The sequence below is a fragment of the Camelina sativa genome, chromosome 6 (genome assembly GCF_030686135.1).
Source record: "Camelina sativa cultivar CO46 ecotype springtype chromosome 6, ASM3068613v1".
In the NCBI taxonomy this organism is placed as follows: Eukaryota; Viridiplantae; Streptophyta; class Magnoliopsida; order Brassicales; family Brassicaceae; genus Camelina; species Camelina sativa.
Window position 1 is genome coordinate 17,233,439 of NC_141885.1, and position 12,964 is coordinate 17,246,402.

A 12,964-nucleotide genomic window follows, 5' to 3' on the forward strand; every position below is an offset into this window, starting at 1 on the left:
CTCTAACAAATCATCAAATCTCCTAAAATCCTTACTCAAATCTCTCAAATTCTAAAATATTAAAATCTAACCAAATCCTAGAAAAAAGAAGTTCAATACCCCCTCTTATTTTCCAAAATTATTGTTCCGAAAAATCATTACAATGAAAGAGAAAAATTTGTAAACCACTACTTTTATTGTCTTAAAACTTAAACAATAGAAGTTTTTGTCCAAAAGATCCTCTAACTTCTTCGAGTTAAGAATTTTTCCCAGTTAACAATTGAGCAAATGGGTCAAATCTTCCACGTAAATTCTTCGAACTCAGTTAGCAATCTCTAGGTTTTTTTTTCTACGTATTAGTTTTCTTTACAATTAACCATTAATTACGTTTTAAAATCGTAAAATCATGTTTATTTTTTCGCGATTAGAATAAACATAGAGATTTCAAATTTCTCATAACCAAAGTTGATTTGGAAAAAATTTCTAGTTGAATTTCTCACAATAAGTTTCGGGCTCAATTCGTAAAAAAGCAACTACTTTGTTGGTTAATTAATACATTCTAAAAAAACAACGACAAGAAATTAAAAAAATTTGTGATGCATAACTAGATGATTGTATAATAAGGCTGTTTGATTAGTCTAAAGTCTAAGCAAATATGAGATGGCAAGAGAGAAAATGATAGAAAAACAGACCAAGTAAATTGGTTCTTTGTACCTAAACAGATTGTTAAGTTGTGAATTCTGATCTTCTCTTAATAATTTATTTTGCTGCCTAACTCTAATTTAAACAACTTTTTATGTAAAAAATAGCAATGAAAACCATGAGAAGACTTCAAAGAGTCCTAATAATGGGGACATGATTCTCTGTACATATATAATAATATTTTGTAGTAATCTAATTACAATAATTGACACAATAATTTTATGGTATATTTTTTGGCGCCTTTCTTTCTCACACACCTCCTAACCGACTTGTTCAAGGTTGTGATTACCTTTCATCTTGGTATCAATCACCTCAACCAATCTGCTATCTTTAATAGTAAGAGTAAAATTCCTAGTTAAACACATGTTTTGGTGAGTAATTGTCTTCTCTCATGTGATGAGCTCTATCAACCCAACACCTTATAGACATAATTCTTCAACAAATGTAGAATTGGAAGTTTGTCCACAAAAAAAAATGTAGAATTGGAAATAAGCATAATAAGGACATAAACATGACCAACCGCATAATTTTTTCTTCACTGAAAGTTTGAAGCAAGTGAAAAGAGATTAACAAAACTAAAATCCATCTTAAGACCAGATATTTTCCCTAGAGAGACTAAACTAATGCAAAAAACAAATGTTATAGACAAAACTAATTTTAATGCAATATTAATGCAAAGCTAATGCAAAACTAAAATCCATCAAACATATTTACTCTTATTGCCTCTGATATAGAGTTTAATGCTATAGCTTATATATATAGATGGACTGGAAACAATTTTTGTACATCTTATTTTGTAATCGAGTTACAAGAAATAGTTTGTATCGATGCTTTGTTGTTTGTATTTTTTCCCTCATTATTATAATATTTGTAACTAAAATTCACTTAGGTGAAATGAATATAGTAAGCATACAATATTTTATAAATAATATATATTAAAATATATTTGATTATTTAAAAATATATAATTATAATTAGTATAAATATTATGACTAAGATATGTTAATTGTAAACTAGAAATCTAATATGCTTTATGAATTATTATCTAAAACTAAATTTTTATATATGAAAAAATTATCAAAGCGGTAAAAAGAAAAATATTACAATATGATACGTGTGTGTGTTAGGTTTGTAGAGAATGATGATGATGTTTAACTTAGGAAGATTGATGATGTTTCTGACATTCTTCACTTTCTCCTAGAGCGTCATCTATCTTAAAACATATATATATGTTACCATATATTTGTGTGTTTGATATGTTCAACTTCTTTTAACTTATCTAGATCTATCCGTCATAGTGTATAATATCATATGAATTCATGACTAAAGGTTTTTGTGTTTACCTATAATTATAGGCAATGACTTGTTCTTCTTGTATATGCAATAAAAGTCTCTTGGAGTGTTCACACAAGTGCCTCCAGCACAAAATTTGTGTCTTCCATCAGCATGAAGCATTTGACACTAGTCTATAAAGGAAATGTTATGGTCACCTTTGCATCCACCCATAATATATGGTTGCTGGTGTAACAACTAGAGCAAGAACATGCTGGATATCCAATTTCAGAATCTTTGAGATTTTGACACTTGCAACGGTTTTTCTTAGGACACCCAAAAAAGAGGATACATTGGCGGTGTGTACTAACCATCTAAGTTGAACCGTCGAAGTGTATTTCATTGAAAAAAACCACTGAATATCAAAATTTGGTGAAGGACCTAAGTTATACCTATATTCAAAAATGTCATTTTGCACCCTCCGACTGATGTATTATCATTAATGCCCTCAATGCTTATGCCAATGACATGTTATATTCTTTCGGGAGTGTCTACTCAACAGCATGTCATAAGTACTAATTGTTTTTCATGTCAAACTAATTTAAAATATTTTAAACTTATAAAATTAAAATAAACAAATACTAAAATCCTCATCAATAATTAAAATTCATTCCTATAAGCTTATTTTGCCAACAATTTGTGTGTTCACTTATAATTATATGCATTAAAATTTACAAAGTAAAACATAAATAAAATATAAGCTAAAAATAAGTCAAACATAAGTCAAACTTTTTTTTTGTCAAACAAACAAAAGTAAAACTGTACTACTAGTACATGAGAAAGGATAGAAAAATGAAAAGAAGTCAACTGATATCATATTTTGTTCGGTGTAGTATAGTTGCATCTCTAATAGGAACTTTTTTTGAATTACTATAGCCACAAATCAATCATATATATAATAAAAATTTCAGCTTTTTATCGAGTCATTTGGCATTTATAAATCACAAAATTAAAAACACAAAATATTGTGTCACTCTAGATATATATATATATATATATATATATTCAAACAGCCATTACAATATATAGTGTATAGTCATCACAAGAAGTCAAGAGAAGGAAGATTCCACGGTGATATAGTATACGCAGCCAAGAATGTAACTATCTACCATTTGTTTATGCTTTAGACTAATCAACCAGCTTTATTATATAATCAATTATCTAGTTATGCATGACAGACTTTTTTCGTTTCTTATTGGTTTTTTTTTTGTAAAATGGATTATTAACCAACAAAGTAATTGTTTTTTTTTACAAATTGAGTCCGCAGAGTTTTTGTGAAAGATTCGAAGTTTTGTACAATTTACGAAGAATAATACGTAGAAGGGGGAAAAAACAAGAGAAATGCTAAGTGAGTTCGAAGAATTTGTGGAAAACTTGACCCATTTGCATAATTGTTAACTGGGAAAAACTTGAAGAAGTTAGAGGATCTTCACATATACCCATTTGCATAGTTGTTGTAATATATGGTTTTTATGAAAGCTGAGAAGAAAATATAAAGAAAAGAGTGTAGCAAAAAAAGATAAGTGTGTTAGTAGTACATGTCAAGGTGTGTGCAAGAACTTTCTTCATCAGATCATGTGGCGTGAGTCGGTCCGGGTTGGTTGCGGCTCGGTGAGGTGTCAGAATGATGAGTACGTCTGGATCATATGTAGCTACGACTCTCCCGGGAATAAACCTGGTCGAGGTCCCTATTAATGTTTGCCAAAACCAAAAGCTATGTTTTATTAATGAAAATGTTATGTGATTGTTTTTTGATACATGCATGTGCCTGATTGCGTTTTGAAAAATGTATACAAGTAAGCTAGTAAGTAGTACACATACAAAATTTGCCTCAGCGACAGTCGATAGATGTGATTACACACCTAAGGCAACATTTAAGGCTAAAACAAGAGAAAGAAATTTACAAAGCAACGGACGACATTAGTTTTTGACATCAATAGAAGAAAGTTTTAATTTATAAACAAACAAATTTGTTTACGGCCATAAACGAGAACAAATACATTGTAGATCAAATAAAATAAAATAGAAAAAATTTTAATAAGAAAAAAAAAAAAAAAAAAGTGTTGTAGCTTTCATCGACTAGTAATCATCGCAAGAACATGATTTGATAGTATCGGCACATAGATTCCGGTTTCCAGATAATTTTGGATCTCGGACCGGATTACTTAATAACCAGAAAAATCCGATTTGGGATTCAATTTATGTTTAGTTGACCCGGTTTTGGATTCAATTTCTCTCTCTCTCTCTCTCTCTCTCTCTCTCTCTCTCTCTCTCTCTCTCTCTCTCTCTCTCTCTCTCTCGAGTTGTCTATTAGGTCTAGCAATATCGGTTCTCATCTCATCCCTAAAAGTTTTGAGATTGATGGTAGAAGAGTGTTGGTGGTAATTGGACAGAAGTAGAACCCTAGCTGAGCTGCGAGAGAAGAACCAAAGACATATGTTCTTCAAGCTTAAGCTGTTTCGTCTCTTTATCTCAACTTTGCTGTTTCGTGATTACACTTGTTTAACTTGCCCGTTCAGCTCTTTCTAGAGTTTTAGTTAATGCTAATGATCCCTTTGCGAGAACCAGATTCGACATTGGTTGTTCTACTTCGTCAACTTGAATACCCAAGTCGCTTGATACTTGTTTCGTTTCTATATTCGATTGCATTGTAACACTCAGTAATTAGTTTTAAATTGAGTTTATTATAGATGCATCAAGTCATTCTCGTATAATATCACAATCAGTAATGTAATTTTCTCAATTTATGGTCCCAAGCCAAAGAAAATGATTCATCCTGCAAAGGAAACAGAAATACCAAGTAGGGCAGTGAGTACAAGCCTTTATTTTATAGCAACCAAGGTTACCTTACATTGTTGGTACTTGGTAGTATTAGAAACCCTTCTCTATAGATTCAGTATCTGTGACTTTAGCTACTATGAAGGTAATTTGGTTCACTTTTTAAATACGTTTTCAGTAATATGACTTTTAAAAGAAGTTTTCATAGCCTGCGTTATAGTGTTGCATGTTTGTTTGATACGAAACACACTTTTGTATCTGCAATCTGATCTTGTTCTCACAGATTTGAGTTGTTAATGTCTTCCCTAAAACTCGTCAGGTTCACTTGGATCAGCTGAGCAATAAACCCAAATGATAATCACAATGATAATCTTATGAAATGTCCACCCAAGCCAGATGCACCTAATTCTGTTTCGACTAGGCACCTAAAAGGGAGAGGATTCGTAAACCCTCTTTTGGAAAAAAAAGGTGTTGAAAAGGCTGCTGAGGACTTACAGAAATGTAATCCACCATTTATGTTTTATGTATGTTTCTTTCATGCCCTCTTGCTGTTTGGGAAATCCAAGTTAATTTTGAAATCTTATATGCAGATGACTTGAATAAATGATGATCCGATTGCTTCTGGAGATCCATACAAAGACATTATTCGTTTCAAGACTTGTAAGTTTTGCTTATTTTTGTGTTGAGTAACTTTTCTTATGACCGGTGAGTTTTGTTCTGCGTGAAGTTTAGCCTGTAGAACCAGTGGCGAAGCTAGGAAATCATCACATTAGGTCAAAAAAAATTATTAGGGTCAATTATGTGATTTAAAAATTTTACCATGGTCAATTGTGCTATTATACCAGGGTCAATTTGATTTTTTCCTTAAAATTTTATCTAAATTTAGAATTTCACCAGGGTCAATTGACCCACGTGATTATACTCTGCCTCCGCCACTGTGTAGAACTACGAATCAACTGAGCTTAGGACTAAAAGGGAGTTTGAATCTTATCGACCAATTAAACGTGTAGGTAATGCTGAATATTACTGGTGTTTTACACTTTACATTGTTGGTAGTTGGAGTTGGGACTTGGGAGTATTAGAAAACCCGTTTCTCTTTTCGTATTTTCTACATCTCTAAATATTTGTGGTATGTTGGACTTGAGCTACTATGAATGTGATCTGGTACTTAGTACCTCTTTCTTTTCTAGCAACCAAGGTTAGTGGTTTTATAGACTTTATACATTGTTGGTAGTTGGAGTCAGCAGTATCATACTCAGGCTTGGTGGTGGACTTGGGATATCATTTTCAATTCTCACTAACCTCGTTAGCCTTGTTGGGACCAATTTTGGTGCTGATAATGCTGTGGCCTTGTCTGCAGTGAAAAAACTCGGGATAAGGACAAAAGAAAGGGAACGAGAAAGGTCTCTCATGACAGACCAAGAGAGAATAAACATCTCAAAGATTGGGACGGAGGAAGCAGAGACAAGACAACAGACATGACCGTGACCATGCTACAAGGGATCTTGGAGGGGGAATATTATGAAGGATTAACACGGTGGGCGGCGACCGAAGGCGTGACAGAGATGGCAAGAGAGAAAATGATATAAAAAAACCGACCAAGTAAACTGGTTCTTCGTACCAAAACAGATTGTAAAGCTGTGATCTTCTCTTAATAATTTCTTTTACTGTCTAACTCTAATTTAAATAACTTTTTGGTACAATGCAAACCATGAGAAGACTTCAAAGTCCTTCAAATGAACCAAGTGTTTGAAATGGATTATTTAACTGAAAGACTTCGGTTCTTTTTTGGCTTCTCATCACAATCTGTAAAGGAAAATAACGGGACATGACAATTATGCAGATACAGAAGATGAATAACCCAAACTGAGCTAAAAGTCTGCGCTCAATTAACCTTAAGAGCAACTCCAATAGTGATTCAAATCTTGCTCCAAACTCTATATTTGGTGTAAAACAATCTCCAATGATGCTCTATTTCTTGCTTCAAAAATAGAGAAACGAATAGTGTTGCTTCAAATTTGGAGCAATACTATTCATTTCTCTATTTTTGAAGCATAACTTTTTTATTTACAAAGTCCTCCTCCAATTTTAATATCTTATCATCTTATACCTAAACAAATTTTTATAATGAGTATATATTATAACATAAAAAATTAGTTGATCATTTGTGGGAAAAGTATACTAATGATGGTGTTAAAGAAATATCTATTAATCATATCTTTATTTATGCTTTGTAATGAAATTTTCTTTTTTAAAAAATATTGTAATTTTATTAGATATTTATTCAAAACAAACTATGTGGGTAGAATTTGTAATTTTTAAAATTAGGGGACTATAGTAGAAGTTGAAATAAACCATTTAATAAAATATTATTGAATTACTTTTTAAAAATAAGAAATAGAACCAACTATTGGAGTAAACCCTTGCTCTATTTTTAGAAAACTCTATTTTTAAAGCAAAAAATAAAGCAAACCAATAGAGTTGGTCTAGACTTTGTGCAACCAGCTTGAACCTATTCCAATCAACCAATTTAAATGACCAACCAAATAGTTTCCAATAGTTTCTCATCACAACCATCACCAACATCAACCAGTAATTTGTGCAACCAACTTAAACCTATTCTAGTCACGACTATTTTGAACTGGACAATAGTTGTCAAACATAACACCAATCCAGTTTTGTCTTTAAAATACTAGATAGACTCAACAACTCATAGATTCACCTAATCATAATCATTTTCGAGCCTTTCATTCTCACAATATTGCAATCGATTGCTATAACTTATATATATGGATGGACTAGAAACAAATTTTGTACAAATAATATTTTGTAATCGAGTTATAAGAAATAGTTTGCATAGATGCTTTGTAGTTGGTACTTTTTCCATCATTATTATAAATACTAGATCGATTCTCATGCGATGCGTGGATAATGAATTGAGTTATTTATATATATTTTTATTGGTTTGTGATTATGGTGGAAACATGCGTGTATATATATATATATATATATATCATTTTACAATTTTTTTATTTTACTTAAAGTTTTATATAACCGGTGTAAAATTTTAGGCGGTTTTCTAACATCATAAACTAAAATTTTATTACATATAATCAATTATTTTTCAACTAATTTTACTGATAAGATTTTGCATTTACATAACATCTTACATATATTGCTTATTAAAAAAAATAAACAAAAAAATGCAAAACATATGTAAAATATAAGCAAAATCTAAATAAACATATGTGAAATATAAAGCAAAACATATGTATGTGTTTTTTATAACAAATAAAATAGACTCTCAAATGTCATACTATCTCTTTTTATTGTCACGTTAGTATTTTGTTAATTCATGAAAAACATTTCTTCATATAAAACTTTAACACATGTTCTAAATTTTCATGTGTTTTTTAAAACAAATAAAATAGACTCTCAAATGTCATACTATCTCTTTTGTATCGTCACTTTAGTATTTTGTTAATTCATGTTTTCCATTTTTCTTTCAAACATTTCATATGTTATATAATACTTTATTAATATGAATAAATATTAAGAAATATGAAAACAAATTCATATTTAATACTGTATAATTGTTTTCAATGTATTCAAAATAGATCTTTAATGAGTCTTCAATTAATAAATTGATGAAATTAATAAACTTTATATATTAAAATTGATAGAATGACACATATCAGTTTTCAAATCTTGGATTTTGTTAAAACCTTACTTTATTATTAAGATATGTAACTAAAAAAATCTCACGCGATGTGTGGGAGAAATGAATGTAGTAAGCATACAATAATTTATAACTAATATATATTGAAATATATTGAGTTATCTAAAAATACATTCATTAAGATTTAGCATAAAAATTGTGACTAAGACATATTAATTGTAAACTAAAAATCTATTAGGATTTATGAATTATTATCTAAACCTAAATTTTTCTATATTAAAAATTATCAAAACAATCAAAGAAACAAATTATAATATGGATATACTATAAATCTTGAATTTTATTAAAAATTATTTTTTTAAAAATATGCACAATCTCTTTTACTGTAAGATTTCAAACTTGAATTTGTATATATTATATTGATTGTAGTATGTATGTAAATTGTAAAAATTGCAATAGATTCAGCGTTGTGAGATTGACAATATTTTGATTAATTTGTGAGATTAACATATATAAATATTGATACATTGATACTAATAGATATTTATGAAATAACTCTGAATACTACAATCAATATATAAACTATTTACTATTTATTCTATCATTGAAAATTATGATGAGAAATGATTAATATATATAAGATTATAAATTCGGTTGACAAAAAAGAGTATATGAATTTGTATTGATATATTTATTAAAGTATATGTAAATTTTAAACATACAATGTAACAACGTACGACCAAAATTTAACACGCGTATGCAATTACATCTCTTATGTTCCTATGATAAATCTTGATGGAAGCCTCTGAATGCAGGTACGATAACGCTCCAGCAATGTTGGTTGCAATGCAAAGATGCGGTTCCCAAGATGTATCAGATGTGTTGTGATGAAGGTTGGGGAGATCTATTAGACGAGCATAGGAACTTGGGTTTCCAGGCAACATTCAAGTACCTTGACGTCAATGATTAATCTGGGAGAGAATCACAAGCTTGTTCATGAATTGTTCTAGATTGTTTTCATCAACGGTTTTGAACTTCTTAACCGCCACGATTCTACTGTCTAGAAGCATGCCCTTGTAAACGGTTCCCTGGCTGCCTTGTCCAAGCACCATATTGGTGCTAAAACCTTCAGTAGCATTGTTTAAGTCCATGGAGGAGGAGGCCACCATTATGTTTGAAGAACCGCTGTTTTTGTTTGATCTTCCTCTGTCTCTTAAACAGGATGTATAGCTAGAAGGTCAATCCAACCACCAACAACACGCCAAGGCTAGTAACAACACCTGAAAAATGCACAAAGGATAGGAATTAGATGAAGAATTATCTAACAAAAGCAGTAGGATCAGAGGTTATAATTTAGTGTTTTGATTTTGGTAAGGGGCTTAGATTGACTTAAAAAAAAAAAAAAAAGATTGTTGTTCTGTCCGTGAGAGCTAAGTGGGTTTACTAATGAGATGATCTAATAGCCACAGTAGAATTATAGTTTTCTTGGTGTTTTGACTCTCGTAAAATGCTGTGGGACTTTAAAAAAACAAAAAAAAAATGAAACTCTCCATGAGAGCATCATACTCAAGGGTAAAAGGTAAACTAGTTTATCTAACAACCTAAGTGATAACACCAAATCTATTGACATGTAGAATTGGAAATTAGCATAGCAAGGACATAAATATGACCAACCGAACCATTTTTCTCCATTGAAATTTTGAAGCAAGTGACAAAATATTAACAAAATTAAAATCCATCTTAAGATCAGAGATTTTCCTTCGAGAGACTAAACTAATGCAAAAAGAAAAATGCTATAAACAAAACTAATTTTACTGCAAAACTGAAATCCATCAAACATATTTACTCTCATAGCCTATGATATAGAGTTTAATGCTATAGCTTATATATATGGATGGACTGGAAACAAATTTTATACATTTTATTTTGTAATCTAGTTACAAGAAATAGTTTGTATTGATGCTTTGTTGTTTGTAATTTTCCCTCATTATTATAATATTTGTAACTAAAAAAATCTCACGCAATGTGTATGTGAAACTAATGCAGTAAACATACACTATTTTCTAACTGATATATATATTGAAATATATTTAGTTATTTAAAAATACATTCAATTATAATTAGCAGAAATATTGTGACTAAGATATGTTAATTGTAAACTAGAAATCTATTAGGCTTTATGAATTATTATCTAAAACTAAATTTTTATATGTTAAAAATTTATCAAAACGATCAAAAGAAACAAATTACAATAATAGATATACTATAAACCTTGAATTTTATTTAAATTTATAAAAATCATATGCAACATTTCTTTAATCGTTAGATTTCAAATTTGAATTTGTATATATTATATTGATTGTAGTATGTGTGTAAATTGTAAAATTTTCAATAGATTTGATGTGAGATTGACAATATTTTGATTAATTTGTGAGATTAATATATATGAATATTGATATGTAGATACTAATTGATATTTATGAAAGAACTCTGAATATTCTACAATTACTGTATGGTAAGAACTCAGAATACTTATACAATCAATATTTAAATTATTTACTTGTGGAATTTAATCATGACATTCTTAAGTATTTTGATGGGTGTAAAAAAAAAAAAAAAGTACCTTAAAAGAAAAGTACATGAATTTGTATTGATGTATTTATTATAGTAAATAGAAACTTTAAACATAAAATGTAACAACTTACAACAAAAAATTAATGCATGTATACAATTACCGGGTAATTAGAAATTACATATTGGTTAAAAGGCCAATAAAGTTTGAGTTAATTGATCAAAGAAAAAAAAATCTGAGTTTCTATTAACTGATACAAATTAATATTAAATTAACATAAGTTTCACCAGTCATATTGATGAAAATTATAAATTTTGTATAAGCTTGACATTTGTAAAGATCTCGTAGAGTCTATACACTTTTTTTTAATTTTGTTGGATTAAAAATAATAATAATAATTTTCTCTGATATTTATGATTAAAAAAACACACACAAATTTAGATAATTTATTTTCTTTCCAAAACAATAATATTATTTATATTTTAATTTAAAACAAATTTAACCAATCATAAAAGATTCTGTAGAATATAAATGCTTACAAGTTGTCAAATTCATTTATATTTACATTAAAAAACTTGCAAAAACATCAGATAAAATATAAAACAAAACAAAAAGAAATCTCAAAAATATTGAGAAACAAATGGAATAATAATTAGAGTTTCGGGTCGGGGCTCCGACAATGTTTAATGGTCCGTCACTTTGAAAGAAGGAAAACAAAAAAAAAATCAAAAGCCCGTTTGCTTTTTTTGAAAGTTCAATGACGGATGAGAAGGAGATCATTGATAATGACTATAGCTTAGATGAGGAAGAAGACGAAGAAGATGATGATGATATCGATGGCGGGAGTAGCACCGAAGAAGACGACGATGATGAAGAAGAAGAAGATGATCGGAGTTTGAGGTATTTTGCTTATTTTCGCTGTGATCTAATTTCTCAGATTTGATTCGTTAGTTTTTTTTCTTGATTGGTTCTGGATTTGCTTGATTCAGTGGAGATGATAGCGAACTGAGCGAAGATGATTCCACTGATTCCAATTCTAATTCGGATTCTGATGACGACGATGATGAAGAAGAAGAAGATGAGGAAGAGGAAGAAGACTCTCTTGTTGATAAAATCACTCGCCTATTCAATGGTTATTATCAATTTTTGGTTTTTTTTTATATATATAATTCTTGATTCGTTCACACTTGCTTCAACTTAGGGGTTTATGAATCTTTGATTGATTAGTAAATTTGTGTAAGAAATTGGAATTGGAATTATTCTAAATTTGTGTAAGAAATTGGGAATGTTGTTGCTACATATATATAATAAGCTTGTGTCACTAAAATGTCTCTGTTGGGATTTGGTTTTTAGGGAAACAAGATTGAGACTCATAAACACTTCTTAGCATGAGAGAGCTTTCTTAAGGTAATCAAACCGACTACGATTTGCCCAAGCATAGCAGTTTTGTGTTGACATGTTCTGTTGTTGTTGTTTCAGTCTTATGTACATGGTAGAAACTTCTGCAGTTGTGTGATTTCTTTCTTCTTTGTGATCCTATCGGTTTCTCAGGGTAAAAAGATAGGAGCTAAGGTCATCTATTGCAAAGGTATCTACTGTTTTCTATGCATGCCCTCTTATGTTAATGCCAAAGATGTTTAAATTTTGTTTTACAAAGGGAGATTTTTGTTCTGTTTTACTTACATCAGCTTAGAGTTTAGAGATTTTTATAATGTCTTTCCCCAAAGAGGATTTTGTAAACTCTTTTTTTGATTACTCACAAGTTTGAAAATTTATCTTTCATATAACCAAAATGTGTATGAATACCGGTATGTATGTTTTTGTGGTGGCATGTAACTTCTATAAAAGTCACTGTTCCTGGTCTAGTTTGGCTTCTTCATGCTAAGAACACAATGTTAGTTCATATGTGCAGTCAAAGAACT

General features: G+C 29.9%; 1 protein-coding gene across 2 annotated transcripts; it reads left to right on the forward strand.

Annotated features, from left to right (window-relative positions):
• Window positions 1–11,599: 11,599 nt before the first annotated feature.
• LOC104791275 (uncharacterized) lies at window positions 11,600–12,829 on the forward strand. Of its 2 annotated transcripts, none has more exons than XM_010517123.3 (4): window positions 11,600–11,942; window positions 12,032–12,174; window positions 12,396–12,449; window positions 12,594–12,829. In XM_010517123.3, exons 1-3 carry the CDS (start codon window positions 11,800–11,802, stop codon window positions 12,407–12,409), a joined length of 300 nt encoding a protein of 99 aa, XP_010515425.2. In that variant the 5' UTR covers window positions 11,600–11,799; the 3' UTR covers window positions 12,410–12,449; window positions 12,594–12,829. The 2 variants fall into 2 exon arrangements, with proteins under 2 accessions (XP_010515425.2, XP_010515426.2); XM_010517124.3 differs by having other exon boundaries at window positions 11,726–11,942; window positions 12,522–12,829.
• Window positions 12,830–12,964: the final 135 nt, after the last annotated feature.